Source organism: Etheostoma cragini, chromosome 8 (genome assembly GCF_013103735.1).
Source record: "Etheostoma cragini isolate CJK2018 chromosome 8, CSU_Ecrag_1.0, whole genome shotgun sequence".
NCBI classification, from domain to species: Eukaryota; Metazoa; Chordata; class Actinopteri; order Perciformes; family Percidae; genus Etheostoma; species Etheostoma cragini.
The window spans coordinates 22,065,037-22,086,585 of NC_048414.1; the positions used below are offsets into that span (position 1 = coordinate 22,065,037).

At 39.8% G+C, this 21,549-nt stretch overlaps 1 protein-coding gene across 1 annotated transcript in view; it reads left to right on the top strand.

The window, feature by feature from the left end:
• hydin (HYDIN axonemal central pair apparatus protein) overlaps window positions 1-21,549 on the top strand; it is a 103,075-nt gene that overhangs the window by 71,381 nt on the left and 10,145 nt on the right. Inside the window, exons 55-86 of the mRNA XM_034878117.1 lie at window positions 214-386; window positions 640-838; window positions 1,417-1,510; window positions 1,659-1,752; window positions 2,085-2,253; window positions 2,408-2,490; window positions 2,762-2,917; window positions 3,964-4,069; window positions 5,505-5,709; window positions 6,069-6,301; window positions 6,389-6,546; window positions 6,708-6,903; window positions 7,105-7,213; window positions 8,027-8,266; window positions 8,998-9,140; window positions 9,287-9,511; window positions 9,605-9,765; window positions 9,969-10,051; window positions 10,200-10,431; window positions 11,445-11,645; window positions 11,736-11,862; window positions 12,634-12,799; window positions 13,804-13,951; window positions 14,687-14,888; window positions 14,989-15,210; window positions 16,175-16,344; window positions 16,479-16,677; window positions 17,358-17,510; window positions 17,608-17,778; window positions 18,184-18,293; window positions 18,760-18,982; window positions 20,575-20,784. Of these exons, the coding sequence (XP_034734008.1) occupies window positions 214-386; window positions 640-838; window positions 1,417-1,510; window positions 1,659-1,752; window positions 2,085-2,253; window positions 2,408-2,490; window positions 2,762-2,917; window positions 3,964-4,069; window positions 5,505-5,709; window positions 6,069-6,301; window positions 6,389-6,546; window positions 6,708-6,903; window positions 7,105-7,213; window positions 8,027-8,266; window positions 8,998-9,140; window positions 9,287-9,511; window positions 9,605-9,765; window positions 9,969-10,051; window positions 10,200-10,431; window positions 11,445-11,645; window positions 11,736-11,862; window positions 12,634-12,799; window positions 13,804-13,951; window positions 14,687-14,888; window positions 14,989-15,210; window positions 16,175-16,344; window positions 16,479-16,677; window positions 17,358-17,510; window positions 17,608-17,778; window positions 18,184-18,293; window positions 18,760-18,982; window positions 20,575-20,784 (5,361 nt within the window). The remainder of the gene's footprint in view (window positions 1-213; window positions 387-639; window positions 839-1,416; window positions 1,511-1,658; window positions 1,753-2,084; window positions 2,254-2,407; window positions 2,491-2,761; window positions 2,918-3,963; window positions 4,070-5,504; window positions 5,710-6,068; window positions 6,302-6,388; window positions 6,547-6,707; window positions 6,904-7,104; window positions 7,214-8,026; window positions 8,267-8,997; window positions 9,141-9,286; window positions 9,512-9,604; window positions 9,766-9,968; window positions 10,052-10,199; window positions 10,432-11,444; window positions 11,646-11,735; window positions 11,863-12,633; window positions 12,800-13,803; window positions 13,952-14,686; window positions 14,889-14,988; window positions 15,211-16,174; window positions 16,345-16,478; window positions 16,678-17,357; window positions 17,511-17,607; window positions 17,779-18,183; window positions 18,294-18,759; window positions 18,983-20,574; window positions 20,785-21,549) is intronic.

A 21,549-nucleotide genomic window follows, 5' to 3' on the forward strand; every position in this document is an offset into this window, starting at 1 on the left:
ACAACACAGCCCTCAGGTTCATAGGGACACACAAACCTCTCCACCACGATAAGGTGATGGTTCCCCGGAGAGGGAATAACTCATAATGCTTGATTAAAATAGAACAGGGAAATTCCAGATTGAGAATATGTTGGTTTTCATTAAAGTAATAAAGATAACTATTATAATATAATAGTATTGGTACATGTTAATATTGTTCTGTCCTGCTACCAGGAGTTGGCAGTGTGGGCCTACCCAACCAAACTGGGACAGATAAAGGACAGCATTGTGTGCTCTATTAAGAACAATCCTGAGCTTGTCATCATCAACGTCTCCTGCTGGGGCGTTCGGCCAGAGCTGGAGCTGGAAAGCAAGCATTTGCACTTTGACCGGACTTTGCTGCACAGGTACCAAAATATATATGTATAATATATATTAATTCAGAAAAGACGAAGAGTATTTTTCCATAATAACTTGAGAAGTTATTTCCACAGAACACATTGAACCCTTTCCAAAGAGAGAAGCAGCATGAAAAAGTCAAAATATTATACATTAATTACAGCGATACCAGCAAATATCTTCTAATTCTTGTATAAACTAAACTGTCTATCCCTCTGTCCTTTTCCTGGTCAATCTATTTTCTTTCATCCTCCTTTTTAGGCAGGAGAGTCGTAGTGTGACGATGCATAATAGGACAGCTCTGCCGGTATCTTGGAGGCTGCAGGGTGTGGAGGAGTTGGGTGATGAGTTCAGTTTGCTACAGGATGAGGGCATTATCTCAGCAAACTCCTCCTTTCCCTTGAGCTTGCACTTCAGGTCCAGGAGGCCACTCAACGTTAAGAAGATCTTACGTCTGGAGGTGGAGTGAAACTATAGAAGTATTCTAGTGTGAACTTGAACTAAGCTCCATATGCATATATGGAAGTGCTATTCCAATGTTGATGTAACTAGAAACCATCTTGTGATGTGTTATGCCCAGCTCATTCATGAGCCATAACAAAGAAGGGATCACACCAGCTGCAACGCAATATTGCAAGTCAGGTGTCCCACTAGGCCTAAATTGCCCCCCACCAGGCCTAAGCCACTGGGAATTATTGTTTTAATGTATTTTAAGATGTTTTTTTAATACTACAGTTTTTTTAGTACTAAAGTTTTTTAAGACTCAGTTGAAAAGTCATATTTTCAAATCCCCAGTTAGGTTTTAGCCCAGACTTAACGTAGATTAATGTATGGAATCTGTCTTATAGCTTTTTTAAATTTGCAATTTTGCAATTCAGTCCATGATCCTGTGATCACAAAGCTATTTGGCTCTACATTAATGCTTCCATCAGTCTGGGACTGGCCCCAGCTGGACCCACATCGCAGAAATAAATGACATACTGTGTTTTTTAGTAGCTGTTTGTATATCTACAGTATGTGCTGTGTGTTTTGTTTCAGGTATCCGATTTGGAGAAGATTCTAGGCATTGTACACACAGAGAACATACAGGTCACAGCTGAAGCATATGACATAACTCTGGAAATCACACCAGGTACAAACTGGAAGAGCTTACAATTATTCATATAAAGGTCAAATTTGCATCTACTCCTCTAATTTGCAAGGCGTTTAATTCTATTAAAGTTACAGCCCTGATGTCAAAATTTTTAAAATTATGTAATATACGCTTGTTTCTGTGGCAGATGGCTGTCTGGACTTTGGAACCATTAAAGTCTTTGAAGAGGCCAAACAGTCTCTCAGGCTGAAAAACCAAGGAAAATATGAAATAGCTTACAAGTAAGCTGGAACTCCTACTTTTTGAAAAAGGGTGGGTTTTTTTTTGGGGGGGGGGGTAATCTACCTTTAATTTGATTGGACGTCAGGTGAGAAAGGGGGCAGACATGCAGGAAATGGTCACAGGTGAGATTTGAATCCTGGACCTCTGCTTCAAGGCATAAACCTCTCAGTACACATGTGCCTGCTCTACCACTGAGACAACCCAGCCACCTGGAGCGCCTACTTTTTGACTAAACAGTGTACCTTAGAGTTTACTTTATACATTACTGTAAGTACATTTTGACTCACCATAAAACTAATAAAGTTGTTTACTTGAATTTTTTTTTCACAAGGTTTACATTTCAGCGGACTGATCCAACCCAGCCAAACCTAGACTCCATTTTTACGGTGTCCCCCCAGAATGGAACTTTAATGCCCCATGATAAACTCACAACAGTGCAAATCCTCTGCAGGCCAACTAAAGAAGTCCTGATTAGAGAGGAACCTGTCCTTCCTTGCCAGGTCAGAGCCACACAATGCTCTTAATTATTACATTGAGTTGGAGGTTCAAATATATATTTAAGTTAAGTGGAATGGAAAAGGATTTTGTTACCAGTCTCTGAAGGAAAGGGTTTAGAATGCGCTCTAGTTAAAATTTTATTTTTCTCTTCTGCAGGTGATTGAACCCAAAATTAGGAATGGAGGAGAACCCATAGCCATCCTAGCCATCAAGGTTTCAGTCAAGGCTGTCTTCTCCAGGTTAAGGCTTCGTTCATTTTGTCTCTTTTGTGTAATTTTTTTTGGCAGTAATTAAGAAGGATTATTACAATTAATTCTGATTTTGATTATGTTATACCCCTCACTTAACTTTTTTTTTTAGATTATGTTGATTCTCTTTCTTTGTGTTTGTACCATTTAACATTATAGTCAGTATATATTTTGCTTTACAGAAGTTTTCAGAGTGTACTTGTAAGGAGGGTGTTCTGAGTGTAAGCAAAAAACTCAAATGGTGAATTGCTTGGTCCTTTAGGTACAAAATCACACCTGCATGCGACATCGACTTCGGCCCATTGGTCTATGGCTCCAAGAAAACCCAGAGCTTCACTATAGAGAACAATGGAGTCTTTGACAGCCGGTTTATTATTTGCCGCATGACCACTGACCCTGTGCCACCAGGGAAGCCAGGGTAGGAGAACAGAACAGAACACACACACACACACACACACACACGCAAAGGCTTACACTGCTGAAATGGAAAAATCATTAAAAAAATGCTTTAAAATAGAAATTCAAATGTCAAAGTTAAAGAAGAGATTTAAAACTAGCAGCTCAAGGCAGTTGTTGTTGGCTTGGTCATGAGATAGTGTTATCATGGAACCATTTCTGCTGCCATTTGTGACAAATCCCATATTACTATAAAGTGTAATAAACCTTAAAAATGAAGTTCCATTGGAGCATCCTTGCCATCACTGCAAAAGTTTTATGGGCCTTGACTAGAGGGAATGAGTCCTGTCATGTGAAAGTAAAACCAATACAATTCGGATACAATATAATCTAAAATTGCCAATGTATATCAATTCATCATATGTAATTCCTATTAAGTTGTGAGCAAGACTAGAGTCACTTGTGTGATGATGTTGGCTTCACAGTAAACAGTATCGGCAGGCACAAACCACTTGCAGTACCTTATTGAAAAGGAAGGAGTAATAAAACCTAATGTGGATTGTGTGGGCTCTCACAGGGTCCAATATCGTTTTAAAGCTAATAAAACATCTCTCTGGTACTCTCCTTGAAATTGCTCATTACATGCAGTATTGTAATTTAACAAATAACATTGTGTGCATAAATTACAATGAAGAACTGAAAAATGTATTAGGTTTTGCTCTTAGCAGTTATGTTTCAAGGTTAGGTTGTAGTGCTTAGACTGTTTTAACACGTGATAAAATGTACAATGTATTGCATTAAAATATTAACATTCATTGTGGACCTGAAAAATGGATTACAACATTTACTTACCTGATCAGCTAGGACTCCGGAAAGGTACAAATCTTTGGTAAATGCCAACGCAACTTATTGTACACCTGTAAACTGTGAACTGTCAGAGGTGGACATTGCTGCCTGAAATGATGAGGAGTCAAAGGTTTTAAAAGTGTCATATTGCTTCTCTAATATCAGTTTGCTTAAAGAGGTCGAACATGAATTGTTGTTTGTGTCCCTTTGTACTGGTCTCAGGTGTCCAGGGAGTAAGATTCTTCAAGAGAGCCATTCAGAGAGACCCACTGGAGCCAGTAGCAAAATGAGACGCGAGTCCATATTAAAAGACATGAATAATGCACTGGTGAGAGACTGCTAGTGCAGATGACAACAATGACAACAATGCCTTTTCATTATGCAGGTTTTGTATGTTTGGACAATCCTTGTTTTGCCATGTTTTCTAAGAATGTAGGAGAGCTCATTAGAAAAGCCCTAGTCTATATCCATGACCTTCCACTTCAGGGATGCTCTGTTGCCGCCAAAAATTCAGCTGTATGTCCTTCTTTTCGGCTGCTACCTTTTGCTTCTTTTGTGTTGGAATTCTAAACTGTGATGGATTTATGAGGACTATGCTCCTCAGATCTCTGCAGGGTAAATCCAGACTATCTGTTGAATCTGAGATTTCTGTTGAAAGACTAAAACAACTATATTTCAGCGTCACAAGTGCTACTTGCAGCACTTAGCACCGTGCAAGACAATTGTGATTGGTTTAAAGAAATGCCCATGTAACAGAGCATGTTTTTCTCCAATCTCAGAATGCTGTTTGGACTAGCCAGACCCTCCTTTGCGGTGCTGTGAAGGAAGGTCTGGCAATACAAGAATAGAAAATCCCATACCATTTTCCCGCAGAGATAATCATTGAAAAGGCATGACATGCTTGTTAGCATTCACTACGTGTATTCTTTTACATTTTTACATTTTGGGGTCATTGTGTTTTACACAATGCATGCATAGCACAGCAAGAGAGATTTTAGTCATAAATGGTCAATTCACCCAAATTACAAAAAGCATTTATTTTTCACTTGTCTCTAGTCCTATCTAGCCTAGTTGTGTATTTTAAAATTAGTCAAACAAACTTAAAAAAACCATCATCAGTCTCATACTGTTTTGTATTAATTGATTGAACTTCATGTTAGCTTTTCTGATTTTTACACATTTACTAACACAGAACAGATGTTTTTCGCAGCAGTATTGTAACTTGTCAAACAGATGTAACTAATTGTTAATTGCAAGAACTAAGCAGTTATTTTCATTTAGTTCTTCCTGGACTTTTCCTTACATGACAAGTTAAAATGTCTGCTCTGAAAAGTTCTATAATACATTTCAAAATGATAAATAAACTAGAAGGGAAAGCTGAGATTGCAGACCTCAGCCAAGGCCATGTCCTACTAAAACATCCGCCCTTACCCGCACAAAAATATAATTTTTTAATTTTTTGTACTTTTTTCTCAGTGTTTTTTTAATTATAATATCAATAATGGTAAAACAGCGTTCCTGCCAACGCATCAGTAACAATTCATCCGGGGGCGGAAGTGCAGCAAAGGAGACAGGAGATGGTATGGAAACAAACAAGAGGAATTACAAAACAAAACCCGACAAAATGAGAATAAATTCAGATGAAGTTCTGTGAGATGTTGATTAGTTTAACAGCTGCTCACATCAGGAAGACACTTCAGTAACTGTAGAAAGTAGTTTTCCCCAGTATTCCCATCTGTACCTCTCCGATCTTTTCTCTCCAGAATCGCGTCACCATGGGGCTGTTCTCAGTGTCTCCCTGTACAGGGTTCTTACAGCCAGGGTCTCACCAGGTGGTGACAGTGGACTGTGTTGCGGAACAGCTGGGCATCTGGAACCAGGGTTTGCTCATTGACATCAGTGACCGTGACCCCTCAGACCAGCCTGATGGCATACCGTACAGGCTGCTGGCTGAAGTCTGTAAGCCAGGTGAGAACTGTGGATTGCTGTCTTGTCTACTTCGAATAATAAATCTGAGGAAAGTTGCCACTTGCTTCCAAATGACTCAATACTCCTGAGATCAATAAGGCACAGACTATTACCTTTCAGATGAAAACAGTGCTTACTGCTGTTTCTATTTCTGTGCTATATCAGAATCTAAAAACTATGTCATCCAGGTTCTCTTATCTTTCATCAGAAGGTTTTACCTTAGAGATAGCAAAAGGATTGACATTGTAAACATTTAGAGGGTCAACAGTACATAAAGGCCAAAAGTGGTAATCACTTTTCCTTTGACTAATACTTTATCCGACTATCTTTTCTCTTTTTTTCTTTGTTTTGTTTCCCAGGTATAGCATTAGACATGGCTTCTGTCTTTGAGGAACACCATCTGTGCCACAATAGTAGTCAGCTGTCCTCTGAGCAGTTTTGCAATGCTGAGAGCATTTACGTCCGGGATGAGAACAAGTTTATTTTCAACAAAGTCCTGGTCAGGCGAACTGCCCAGGCACGCTTCAAACTCTCCAACAACAGCAAGGTGCCCTGTGTGCTCAACTTGGCTATCAAATCGTTTGCCAGTAAGGTAGGGCATGTATACATGCACAGAGGAGTAGAACTGATTGTGACAGATGGTTGTTAGCATGTAAACATACACTGCATTTCCTTACAGATGTCCCGTAGCGTAGGCGGCGTGGGAGTTTTTGATTTGTCTGCTACAAACCTGAGCATTCCCAGCCAGTCACACATGTTTGCTGTGGTCACCTTTACACCCCAGACAATGCAGCAATACAGTGCTGTATTTGAGGTCACAATGGATGGTACCAGCAAGTAAATGAATTTGTGATTGTGTGTGCTACTTCAGTGTTCTCTCTGCTCCTTGTTTTTCCATTTATTTTGACAACTACTGTGAGTGAAGTAATATAGTATTGTCAACTCTTAATCTGTCTTGCTTGCCACTGCCAACCTTCTGTTTTCTCTGTCCGATCCAGAATGACACCCACATTCAAGAGCAAGGTGCTTGAGTTTGACATAGTAGGGGAGGGCACTTTACCCTGTGTGTGTGTGGTGCGTCCAGCTATGCAGAACAGCAGAGGAAACCCAATGCTGCAGTTCAAACAAGTAATGGCAGGGCGCAGGCATACCCAGCTCCTGGTGCTGCTAAATGATGGAAATGTTCCAGCTCAGGTGGGAGGAGACATATTCCTTTGTTCTCTTATTTTATTATAGATTTAACACATTTCTTTTAGCGGCATTCCATATTTTCTTATTTCAGCTGTTCAACAACTTGAACTGTATGTAAAACACATAAACGTTATAGAGTAAATACGGTAGAAATTAGGGGATTTTGTCAATTAAGGTTGCTTTGTGCTTCCGTGTGTTGTGTAGGTCCAGATCGACATGCTGGATAAACATGGAGTGTTCTCCCTCAAAGCTGCTCCTGGCAACACTTGCAGCTCGATCCACTCCACACAGATTGAGGGCACCGCTGACACAGGTACAACCTCCAGCAGATCCGGTGCAAATAAGTAGTCAGACCCTTTACTTAAGTAAAAGTACAAATACCACACTGTAGAGTACTCTGTTACACGGGAAAGTCCTGCATTGGAAATGTTATTGAAGTAAAAGTATGTAAGTATCATTAGGAAAATGTACTACATGTGTTTTGTGTTCATAAATATTATTCTGTAAAATAACTAGTAACTAAAGCTGTCAGGGGAATGTAGTGGAATTAAAAGTGCAGAGTTTCACTCTGAAATGTGGAGTAGAAGTAAAAAGTGGCATGAAAAGAGAAGACTCAATTAAGTACAAATACCTAAATTTGTACTTAAGTATAGTACTCGAGTAGATATAATTAGTTACATTTCACCACTGACAACCGTAACACTGTAAAACTCCTCGTCACTTAAACAATTAGTAGTTAGCATTTCACACAGTGGAATTCATGCTAGACACACAAATCTGAAGGTGTTTATGATTAATAATATTAATGATATTAATAATGATAAACCTATTATTTTATTTGGAAAGCACCCTTCATACAGAGTGTAGTTCAAAGTGCTTCACAGCCAAGTGAGAGACCACAAAACAAATAGATTCACATTAAAACAATAAAATTAATTAAATCCAGCCCAAATAAACAAGAATATTTCAATTGAAAACAACATATTTATGGAGAAAGGCACATTTACAAATTACTCCAGGAACATTTTTCTGTTTTGTCTGAAAATACAGTGCATATACAGTATACTGGGGTACTGTGTACAAGATGCCGTGTTTCTCGTTGCTGACACTTTTCCTTCTTCCACAGAGCGTCAGTTGGTTCACAGAGCCACCCTGAGGCTGAATGTTAACCAGCAGGTGGAGTTTGAGGTCAGCTTCTGCTCTAACAAACCCCTGAGTGTCAAGGCCAAGATGTCACTGCAGGTGGAGGACAACCAGTACAGCAACACCGTAATACAAGTGACCGGAGAAGCTTACCAGGGAATTGTCTCTCTTGACAACGTTGGCAGACTATTGCAGAAAATAGATCAGGAAGAAAATGAGGGAGGTAAGAGAAGAAAGGCGGGCAGGAGACAAAAGGACAAGGTGTAAATATGGCTGAGCAATATATGTATGTACTGTATATTATATTGACATCAATACATCAGGCTAAATGTTTAAGTAGGTGTAAAGTATGTTTATTCATCAGCCAGAGTAGCAGTCACTCCCTGATTGTGCCAGTGGTGGAAGAAGTATTCAAATCCTTTACCTGAGTACAAGTACTAATACGTAATACACTGTAAAAATACCTTGCAAAGGTATTTAAGTATTATTAGGAAAACGTAATTAGTGCAGAAAATTCCCCACATTTTCGAAACTGTAAACAATCAAAAAAGTTATGTCAATCAACTGTGTATGGAACAAAAGTGTTTAATCAGCCAATCATTTTAGTTGTACTTGTTGTTGTTAAGTCGTTTAATTTATAATTAAACATCATAGAAACTACATGTGTTTTGTGTGCAAAAATCTTGATTTGTAAAGTAATTAGTAACTAAAGCTTTCAAATTAATTTAGTGGAGTAAAAATGAAAATATTTCCCTCTGAAGTATATTGATGTAGAACTAGAAAGTGGCATGAAAAGAAAAGACATTTAAAGTACAAGTACAGTTCTTGAGTAATTGTACTTAGTTACAATCCACCACTGAATTGTGAACATAGAAATGCTCTGTCCTCATTTATTAATATGAAAACTTGTTTCTCATCCCGTATTTTTCTAAAAAGTCTATTTCTCCCTTGTAGGTAATTATGAGCAGCTGAATTTCGGTGACTGCCACGTCGATGTTCCCTACCAAGAGAGTTTCACCATGACCAACCACAGCAGCAGCCAGGCAGTGAGGTTTGAGTGGCCTCCTGTCGGACCCCATGTCTTCTTTTCACCCCAGGTAAAGCAGAACTACATGGCCGTAGAAGAGGAGTGGGTTTAAACAACTTCTTAATGAAGTTAAATGAATCTTAAACTACGCTTTTATTTAATTTTTTTGCTTCGGATAATACTGCATGTAAACACAAACAATGCTTTTTCTTTCAGGTGGGACACCTTCATGCTGGTTGTTCTAAGGAAGTGACTGTCACCTTTTGCTCCAATCAGCCAGTGACTCTGGACAGACAGCCAATGAGATGTAAGGTTAGTATGGTGGAGTTCCTGCAGCCACTAGAGCAGGTGGCTGACTGGGACGATCGCCAGGGGACGCTGCAGTGGCTGAGTTCTGTCGAGCAGGCTTCAGTAGCACCACAGCAGCCTGGGAAGGATAAGGTAAACATGTTGTCTGTGAAAGAAATGTTAAATGGAGAGACAGTTACAAGTTCACATTTAAAGTTAAGCAAGCATGTATACGTTTGCCTGCAGGTGATAAAGACAGATCCTGAGCCGTGTTGCTCCGTGGTTGAGGGCTCCCAGAAGGAGTTGGAACTGCGTATCAGCGCAGTTTGTGACTATGTAAAGTTCAGTTGCAACACCAACACCATCCACTTCAAAGACACTCTGCTTTACCAAACCAGGCTCTACCAGTAAGTCAGGCTCTGGGTATACAGTGTATGCAGTATATGCTGTTTTAACAATACAAATAAATTGTCTAGAGATGATAAAAATACTGATAATCAAAATATGTGTGTGTGTGTGTGTGTGTGTGTGTGTGTGTGTGTGTGTGTGTGTGTGTGTGTGTGTGTGTGTGTGTGCGTGTGCGTGCGGGTGTGTGTGCGTGTGCGTGCAGACTGCAGATAGTGAATCATGGCACTGTCAAACTGGAATTCTCCTGGCAGGTACTCATGGATCCAAAGAACAATGACCAAAGAGGTATAACAGTAATATTATTGTATATCATGCTTGAATATTAGCATTAACTGGAATTGCTGTACCATTTTGTTCCAAGATTGACTTTTGACATTTTACATTTGAATGCTTTTCAAAACTGGAGGTGTAAACTGTGTGTAAATGTGAACAGATGGGACCCTATCCTTACCTGGACCAGACAGCAGGTCAACAGAAGTGTTAACTGGAGCCTGTCCTGCCAGCGCTGTGGCCAGTGGGTCGTCTCTTCTAATGGGAAATCCTGAGCTCCCGCCCATCAGCATTGAGCCCCTCATAGGAGCCTTAGAGCCTGGCGCCGTTCAAAATTTCACTGTTTACTTTTCACCTCTGGAAGTGGCCCAGTTTCAGGGCAAGCTGTTCAGCAGGTACAGTAAATTGTTCAAGTACAAAGAGTAGACCAAGGTTCTTATACAGTACTCTTGATTTTTTTAGTTTTCAGTATTTTCTTTTAGTTTTGACTTTTCCATATCATTTTATTTTAGTTTTAGTTTAATTTAGTTTTGCAGAAAGGTTTAAGTTTTAGTTTTACATTAGGAAGTTTAGTCAGTTAAGATGGTTTCAGAGGGCCATTTAGAATGTCTCAGAAGAATGTCGCTACATAGACGTACAAAATACAAGGAGGGAGAACTGTATAGAAATGGCAATGATGTCTAATGTTAAATCTCTGCGTTACTTTAGTGTCTGAATGTCAAGTCCGTTCATGTTCTGTGCTTAAATGTCACGAGAATTGACGAATAATCATGCTGTCTTCTTTTTTTTGGTAGTGAAATTTTGTTGAAATTATTAACGTTATTTTTATTAAATTGTATTTGTTTACTTGTTTTTTTTAACTAGGCAAAATTTTCAGTTTAATTTGAGATTTTCTTGAAGGTTTTCAAAGTTTTTATTTAGTTTCAGTTTACAAAAATATATTTTACTGCTTATTTTCGTTTACTATGATAAGTAGATAAGTTATATTAAGCCGCCTAAACATCCGCGGCAAAATCACCAGGTAAGGTGCAGAGCAGAGAGGCAAAGCGCACCGCAGGTACACGTTCAGGAATTGGTTGTGCCCTGAGAGGTCAGAGGCAACGAGGTCAAGTTTAAATAATTCATACCTTGACCTCAGCGCTAAGTGGCAATTCAAAACGGTGTGTGGAGAAAAATCTCCCCATGGGAAAACAATGGATGTGTAGGCAGCTTTTACAGTGAAGAAGTAAATATTCAATTACAGAGCTCATCCATCTCAGCCATACTAATATATTGCCACAGTTAATAAGGGATGAGGGGACCTGGAATTGTGGAAGGATAGGATGAGTGTAAGGAGTAAATGGATCTCTTCACAAAAATAACTATGACACAGACTTTGATTGTATGTATGTGAATATTTTTCTTTCAGTATCCCCAACTTGCAGGACGGGGATCAGGCTCCCTGTGTCTCTGTGTTTGGTCGTAGCCTGTTGCCCCACTTCCACTTCGGCCTTGAGGACTCGGACTATATCAGTGGGAACCGTCGTGGCCCTGAATTCAGGCGCCCTGTCGACCCTAACACCAGGGTCATAGAGTTCAACTGTCTTGGCTTATCTGTGCCATCAACAAGGTAACAGAGAGAGATATATGAGAAGCTTTTCTTATCTCCATAACTGTAAGCCCTTTTTACATATGTGTATCTTCTGGCTTTACATCACAGATGTTTTAGTCTGTTGAACCCAACCAGTAAACCCTACTCATTCAAGTGGAGGTGCGAAGACACAGGTGGCAGCCCATTCTGCTGCCTCAATCCATGTGGTACCATCTTGCCTGGGAAGAAAGTGGAAGTAAGAGTAGAAACACACACACACAGTGAAAGAGCCTTAATGTCTAATAGGAGGGATGAAACTTTTTTTTGTCCCAATGATTCACCTAAATTGTTATTTTTCATACGGTACCGCCTACAGCAACTACATCCCGTTTTTTTCCTACAGACCAAAAGCAGAAAATACAGAAAAAAACATATGATGTGCTTATTTACAAAAATGTAGAAAATTTATAAATGTCAGACTGACTGAGTGACATGTGCTGTGCGTTCTTCTTTCAAAATAATTCGTTTTAGAAATGTCTCATGATATATTGTCTCTAGAACCTCAATACTATTGAGTCGCAATACTACTACAATACAAATGGAATGGGCAGCCATGTGTTCGGGACAAAAGAGTATCGTCCTTTCCTGCCCCATACTACACTTGTTATCCTGTTTCATTCAACTACAGTATGTCATCTCATGCCACTGCACATTTTTCAGTATCAATCTCCCTCCTCATTTTAAATTGTTGATCTCCATCTTATTATTGTTTCAGTGTCCCTGTCTTCCCATGTCCCACTTCATCATAACAAATCTAATCCAGTCTCATTCCTTCCGTTTAATCTAATACCATTTTAATTTGATTAATTTCTAGTTTAACTCATCTGATCTACTTCGTCACTCTTCCCTTCCCCCTTCTTCATCTATATTCTTCTCACCCTTTTTTTTAACAATTTTTTCATGTCCTCTATTCTTTGTAAATTGTTAGCCATTCGTAATCCTCTGGTCTATCTCTGTGTTTGCACAGGTGTATTTTGAATTTGTAGCTGAGCAGCTGGGTACGGTGGAGTCATTCTGGAGCTTTGTGATTGAGACTCTGTCCTTGTCTGTTCCCATCCTGTGTGTGGGTACAACTAAAGAACCACTTGTCTATCTTAATAGACCTCACCTTGACTTTGGAGAACTGCTTGTTGGTATGTAACATACATAGACACACTTGTACATTCATTTAAACAGTTAAGTCACACAACATGTTACTAAACACAAAGGAACAGTTTCTTCAAGGATTTTCCTCTCTTTCCCTTGTGATGTGGTGACAGTTCATCCATGTTAGTGTTCAAGTGCATATATATTTTGGGTGACTTTATTTTAACATTATCTGCACACAATTAAGCATGACTAAGGTTAAGTTTAAGTAACTGAATTGCTTGGTTAGGGTTAGGAAGAGATTACGGTCATGGCTAACTAATAGAAATATGAACACTAATTGCAGATACAAGATCTGCCCCCTTACTGCAATACTGCCTGTGCATGTCTGGTCCTCTAGCGAAAAATATGTGTCCCCCTGATGGGACCATAACATTTCAACCAGTGATGAAGCGGTAACTGTTTATTATTGGTTGATAAACTATTGTTTAAAGTCAATCAAAAATATTTGGGGTGTTGTTTTATGTCTCTGGTGCTTTCACACATGATCGCCACATCAGGTGGCTGCAGCACATACTAGCACTAGCATGCTAGCTCATTCTCAATGGAAAAACACTGCTACAACACACACTAGTTCACCATGATCTACGAAAAAACTACTTACATGTCCCTGTTCTTCAGGTTTTCCACAAGTGGCCCTCGTTTAGAAGAAGTCTCCCAGCTAATCCTGCCTTGGACTGACCAAAGTTGGAGAAAGAGTTATCTAGCTTATGTGATCTTACCTAGCTACTGAGCATGTGCAACTCCCAACAAATATAGTAACAAACTTTAAATTTGACAGTCTCACAGTGACCATTCACGTACATAACTGATTTTTGACAAATCAATGATACTAAGCAAATCTTATTGAGGACATGTAGGCCTGTGTTTTCAACGTGTCTGTAGAACATTGAAATATGGTGTGTGTGTGTGTGTGTGTGTGTGTTTGTGTGTGTGTGTGTGTGTGTGTGTGTGTGTGTGTGTGTGTGTGTGTGTGTGCGTGCGTGCACAGGTCGAAAAGTGGAACAGACAGTGGATCTGGTGAATGGAGAGGAGGAGCTCTTCCACTTCTCTGTTTTGCAGTCGTCTCTTCTCTGCGACGACCAGCAGTCCAGCCTCATTTTGCAGCCCATGACTGGCACAGTGGCACCCAAAGATAGGTCAATGAAACGATAACATACAACTAAATACAACTAAATGTGGTGACTTTTATCCGAAAAATACTATATCTTCATTTTGAGGTTTAAATGTATCTTTTTGTGCCATATTTTAAACACATAATCACTGAGTTATGCATCTGGCATGAAATGATTAAAATGGCAAAAATTAAAGGTATACTATGCGATATTTCCCAAAAAACAATTTTAACACTACTAAAAAAAAATATCCTACTCATCATAACCCAGTAGTGGTGTCTGTATCTGCAGAGACTCTGCCTGTATTTCTCTTTTCTTCTTATTCTGCTGTGTGTTGGACTTTTATGGCCATCAGCCCAAAAAAGAGCCTTTGGACCCCATGTAGGTCTGTAACACCCAATCAAAGACAGAGCCAAGATGTGTAGCCCATTCTCATTCCCAGGTTGCAATGCTTTATCATGCCCCTCAAAATCTCTTCTGATGCACAAGTTAACACTTACATACACACACACACACACACACACACAGACAAGATGAAGCACACAAAATCTGTCAATGTGGCACCTTATCGCCACAGAAGTGGGGCTCTAGTTATTAATGCTTAACCGTAACCGCTGTAAAACAATCAGAAGATCACATTTTATTCCTCTGATTCACTGCTTTGTTGTTATACACTGCATATTATTTGTAATATTTGTAATTTGGTGCACTTCAAATTGTGTAAAAATATAAAATATAATTGTTGTGACTTTGGTGCAGGTTGCCACTGTCAGTGTCCTTCACTCCCTGCCGGGAGGGCTTTGTGAACTTCAGATTAGTTGTGAGGGTGAAGAAGAAGTCAGAGCCCCTTGCACTCACAGTTAAGGCTGATTGTTTCAGCATGAGCACTTCTGTTCAAGTTGAGAAGCCAGAAGGAGGCCTCAGAGAGATCCACCACAAGGATACTCTGGACTTTGGAAAGGTCAGCAACACAAATACACAGATACAATTGCATGCCTTTATGGGTAAAAAAAAAACTGACACTCACCTTCACGATGTGTCTGTTTATCCACTATTTGTAGATGTGGGTTTCAGAGCAATCTACACTTAATCTCCTGGTCTCCAATCTGTCAAGATTCCGCCAGGAAGTGAACTTTGACCTTACATGTCCCAGTAAGCTGCTGCAACACTTACAAGCAAAGCCACACAATGATACGATTGAGGTTGGGAAGCAGCTGCGATCTTCACTCTTCTTTTGTCCACGAAGCGTTTGTAACCTCCGGGACGTCAGACTGAGTATCAAGGTGAGATGCTGATCTTCTATCATTTATGAGGGAGTTGCAGGCTGTAATGACAAGAATAAAAATGCTTAGCTATAAATTAAATAATTTAATCTAAACATTGATAAATACGTAATCTATGCTATACCATCCACATTCTGTTAAGTGTGATGAAAATTGAATAAATGTTGTAAGAGTTAGACAGACTTTAGTGTCATTCAACTGCACATTCATACAATATACAGTTGAGCGAGATTACATTCCAAGGCTGAACAAAGAAAATAAAGTAAAAAGAGAAACAGTATAAATATAAATAAGTGCAATATAAATTTAAAAATTATTATAAGACAAATATGACTAGTGCAAATATTACTAGCAGCAGGATGTATTGCAGTGAAAACAGTGACATGAACAATATACATTTAAAGTACTAAATTTAAAGTGCAAATTCACAGTTCAAAGTGTGCATGTAAAGTGACTAGTGTGGTATGTATGGGGGGGGGGGGGGGGGGGGGGGGGGGGGGGGGGGGGGATTATTGGGAGTTCAGCAGCCTTATGACGTGGGGGATGAAGCTGTTGTGGAACCTGGTTGTTCTGCATTTGAAGCTGTTGAACTTCTTGCCAGAGAGCAGCAGGGAGAACAGTCCATGGTTGGGGTGGGGGGGGTCCTTTGTGATTGACTGAGCCCTGGTCAGGCAGCGTCTGCGAGCAGAGTAATAATTGTAAATTATTTCTAGTAATAAGTCTAGTCAGACTTAGAAACTACATCTACTTGTATTTTCACTTTATCTATATTGTTCAAACACTTTAAAAGCAATTCATCAGCTACATAATTTAAAGGAAAATATGCCAATTTATTTAATTTGGTGAAACCTGTGTTTAATCTAGTGCTTACACTCCACGTATTCTTTCTTGATTTATTCTTCCTCGGTCTACTCCACTCCTCTCTCTCTCTCCTGTATTTCTCTCTCTTGTTTCATTTTGCCAGGTAACGCATGGGCCAACATTTACATTTGCCATTGAGGGCAGGGCTGTAGCACCTAGCCTTGAATTCTCCTTTAGCAAGTACAACTTTGGCAGGTGCTTCCTGTACAGTCCGGGCATGGTGCCGGCCTCCCAGACTCTAGTCATCAGCAACAAAGGCGAAAAAGACATCAGGTAGTTGTGTGTGTCCGTCTGTTTTTCTACATGTGTCAGCTAAGGGTGTTTACTGCATAAAGATTTTTTTTTCGTTCACATTAGAAAGTAAGTCTGATTTAAATGCCTTGTGTGCTCTACCTCCCTCTCCTCAGTGTCCAGTGTCAGTTCAGAAACACCTCTTACCTAGAGATGGACTTCAAACCGGAGATTTTGTCCCCCGGAGCTGTGATAGAAGCACCAGTCAAATTCTATCCTCGTGAGGAATGCCGTTACCATGAAACGCTCACTTTCATCTTAAACAGTTGTGTCACCAAACACGTGGACATACTCGGGCAAGGCATTGAGATGAAGGTAAGAAAAATGAGTGTGTGGATCTAAAACACAAATAACCATGTTAAAGTGAGACTATTGCTAAGCAGCTGCAACAGCATGCGGACAAATCTAATTCTCTTATAAGCAGTGAAGGGTGCTGCACTATTCTAATAGGAAGAACACACTTATTTGAAGAATAACAGACTTCAACAGAGACAGGTTCAGAGATGAAACATATCTTTAAGTGATGTGAAAATACTTTAGTTTTCATTTTGCTGTTGTGACACCCCTTGCCATGCATATAACTGATCAGATCGTTGGAACCCACAGCAGGTGTGTGCTAGAATAAAGTTGCTTAGAGCTAGCATTACTCACCAAGAGCCAACTGACTGAGAGCCTAGCAACAGGTGGGGGTCTCGCCTTGGCAGGTTTGACAGTTCAAGCCATGGCATAAGGCATTGAGTGAATTTACCCAACATGTAAATACAGTATGTCCCACTAATATTGCAATCATCTTCACACACTGCAGAAAATAGTCTGTTGACTGCTAGTATGTAACTTACTGTAGCTATGTTGATACAACAAGCCAAATTAGAAATTGGCTAGCTAACAGGCAATGACAATTCATTGAAGTGCCAATAAAACTACACCAACAAAATTTTTTTTTATATCTGATGTATTTAATCTAATTATCTTTTTAATGGATAATTGTGTCCCAGCTGGAGGTGGAGCAGCCCAGGCAGAGGAAAGTTGTACTGGGATCTCTGATGTTGGGTCAGACGGTGAAAAAACAATTGGTTCTGGTCAACCGCAGCCCTTTAGACCTTTCCTTCACTCTGCTGCTTAACACAAACACACCACTGGACCCAAGGGTAGGGAGTGTGCGCACACACACACACACACACACAAACTGATAAGGAGTGGACTAGACAAGCAGCACTTAACAATCTTCTCCACCTCCACCTCCAGGATCTGTCATTCAGTCCAGTAGGGGAGCTGAACCTGAAAGCCAGTGTCGGTTCATGTAATGTTGAGATCCAGTTCTCACCTCATCAGCACATACCTCCCTTCTCCGCTGAGCTGCAGGCCGAGTTTGCAGGCCTGTTACACCCTCTGTTGACCATCCAAGGCTCCTGCCCGGTAGGCTGTAACGTAAATGTCCAACCGTTTCACAAGGCTGCTGCAAATGATGCCCTTGCTTAGTGTATTTGCTTGCTATTCCATTCCATTCTAAACATTTGTAAGTCTATTTGTGTTATTGTTTTTTGAATTACCTTCACATACAAATGTTAGGGTTTGTTGCATTACATCACATGTCATTTAGCTGACGCTTTTATCCCCCAAAAAGTTGCTCCAGTTGCTGCACGCCTCTGGAGCAACTAGGGGTTAAGTGTCTTGCTCAGGGACACATTGGTTGATGCAGTGGGAATTGAACCCAGCTATCCCACACCAAAGGCATGTGTCATTTCCACTGCGCCATCACCACCGTATTAACTCTATATTGTAATTGAATGTAAAGTCATGTTTATCAATTTTAATTGTCAGGGTGTGGAGGTCCAGCTGGACCAGGACCACCTAGCCTTTGGAGCTGTAGTCCAGCGCAGCCAAGCCAGGAAGAGGATTTTCCTGATGAACACTGGGGACATTGGTGCTAGGTAAGTTTAGATATTATACAACATATTGTCCAATTTCAGTAAGATAAAAAAACTCATACACAAATAGCAGCAGAAATACAGACAAACATACACATTCTTATACACTCAGGCATGCACTAATCAAGCTGGTTTTTATAGAGTTAACGCTTTTTATGAGATTCTACAAATTGTTGTTTAGTGAAACAAAGATTTAGAAGACTGACTTTATCAGCTTTCTTTGCTGCTATGTGAACATCAGTTCAAAAGATTAGCAACAAAGCACGGCAACAGAGCATAGAGTACAAATATTAGACAAGACACAGCTGTTAAGGGCAATAAAAGAAATAGTGAACCAAGAGGAAACAATTTATATATGTTGACATATCTGACAATTTTGTAGTAGTCTGCTTTTGGGACTCATGACTTATTCTGGTTGGATGTATATGCTGTTGTTTGCTTTTTATGTATCTGTCTAACTTGTAACCAGGTTCCAGTGGAAAACAGAGAGTTTTCCTCCGGAGTTGTCCATCACACCAGCTAAAGGCTATATCTGTCCGGACATGGAGGTTCCTTTTGAAGTGATGTTTGCCCCTGTAGAACTGATTAATGACACAAGATATGAGAACCTGTCATGCTTTGTGGAGGGCTCCTCCTCACCCGTTACCCTCACTGTAACAGGCTCCTGCATCATCGCTTCCACTATCAAAGAGGTTTGATTGTTGCGCTTTTATACACAATGTTATGTAGGGATAAAAAAAATAAAAAAAATCTACAGTAAACATTCGGTCATGACATTGGCTCATTTAGGGGAAATTATGCATTACACTTACTACATGTACTCTATGTGCTCTGGCAGCACTGCAACTCCAGGTAAAAGCAAGGGGACTTAAATTAGTTCCCTACTGAGAGCATTACTTATTTTATTTCTTTATGTAAGTTACATCCCCATTAGCCTCGCATTGTACATTGTAGAGATTAGTTTTTTACCAGCAAAGCTTCAATTACAGGCATGTCGCCTTATGTACGGGCAAACAGTTTTTATTGACCAACTGTATATTAATAGTCCCATTTTACAGTGTTAGCACATATATACATATGTTTGAATTGTTTACAGTTTTTTTATTTAGTTGTTTGATGTATTGAATATAACAGCTGTTATTTTATTTTGTCATGATTTTTGTATAGGGAGGGGGTGATGGTGAGGTAATTTGTCAATTTCGTGAGATGTGTTTTGTGTTAAAAACAAAACATTAATCATAAAAATAATAATCCCATTTCATATGAGAACATAATATCCGATAAATAGCGAATCACTATTTGGGATAATTTGGGACTATTTGATTTTGAAGGCTCTCCAGTAGGCATAAAAGCTTAAAGTTGTCTTAACAGTGTAGCTGTGATGGTGGGATGAAGTGAGGACCCAAACACAGAGATGAAGAGCCAGGTAGGAGCTTGTGCACAGGGGTTTATTTCAATACAGGTCATAGATACCAAGCGGGTGCCGCGACATCCCAAAATACTAAAATCAGAAGAGCCCACAAAAGCCAAAAACCAGGAGGTAGGTTAGGCAGGAACAGGATGACAACAGAGGAAAAGACTCACGGGTAAGAGCAGGAACACCGACAAGGAAAATGCTGAGCAGACGGGCTGACAAACAACCGACAGGACAAAGCTACATGCAGCAACAAGGCAAATGGATCTGACAAGAGACCAAGGGAACACAAGGGTTAAATACAAGAGGTAACAAAGTAACGGGGAACAGGTGAGACGTTAGGTGAATCACATTAGGGTGGGGCGGGGCAATTTGACAGGCACAAAGCAAAACTAGACAAGACTAGACAATACAGAAAACCATACTATCAAAACAAAACAGGAAGCAGAACAAACTTACTGGGGAAACACTGAGACACCAACACAAAGAGACAAGACAGGACCAAAAACCAGAGAAGAACAAAAAGAAACCAAAGCACCCACCCAAACCATCACAGTAGCTTTTCATGGCAGAGATTAATAAAGGTCAGCATCACATTATGTGAGATGTTGATTCGACTCCTTTTTAGAAAAGACAGTGTTGACGGATTAAAGATCACAAAAATCTGGAAAAAGATTTCAGTTTGTATCAATTAGCTGGTAACCAACTAATACCTGAGAAAAGGTTTTAGAAAATGTATTCCACTGTCTATTACTACTACACTGTAGTTCCTTTTGCTTAAGCTTTCAGTGACAGGTATTACCTATATTGTGACTGTCTTTGAACTACCTATTGCATCATTACTATCTCCTTCTGACTGCCTGCTTTCAGGTGGTGAATTTTGTTTGCCCAGTACGTGGCTCTCAGACTCAGACCCTTCCCGTGTTCAACCCCACACACCAGCAGTGCAGCATCAGACCTGTCATCGAGGGCCAACAGTGGAGCGCTGCACCCCTGGTGATCCTTGGCCCCCTCCAAAACAAAACATACGAGATCACCTACCGACCACTGTCCATGACTGCTGATGGAAAGAAACACCTGGTAGAGGAGCACAGTTATTTATTTGTAGCCAGTTTCAGAATCTTTACTTGAGTAAAGGTAGTAATACCACACTGTAAAAATACTCTGTTGCAAGTAAAAATCCTATAATAATAATACATTGTATTTATAATGCCCTTTACATTTCACAAGGAAATCTTAAAGGGCTATATTATTATTATATTATTATTATTATTAAATCCTGCATTGAAAATTTTACTTAAAGGTCCCATGTCATGAAAATGTCACTTTGAGATTTTTAACATTAGTACGCATTCCCCCAGCCTGCCTATGGTCCCCCAGTGGCCACACATGGTGATAGGTAAAAACCGAGCCCTGGGTATCTTGCTCTGCCTTTGAGAAAATTAAAGCTTAGATGGGCCAATCTGGAATCTTGCCTTTTATGAGGTCATAAGGGGCAAGGTTACCTCCCCTTTCTCTGCTTTGCCCGCCCAGAGAATTTGGCCCTTCATGAGAGAGAGACATCGTGGATTTCAAATGAGCAAAGTGGCAGCGTTGTGTAGTTTAATTGATAACAAAATACTGTATTTAATTATCTATGTATGTATTTTGTGTGCAAAAATCTTAATTCGTAAAGTAACTAGTAACTACAGCTGTCAGATGACTGTAGTGTAGTAAAAAGTATAATATTTTTCTCTTAAATGGAGTTCTGTAGAAGCAGAAAGTGGCATGAAAAAAAAAGACTCAAGTAAAGTACAAGTACCTCAAATTTGTATTTAAGTATAGTAGTTGCGTAAATGTACTTAG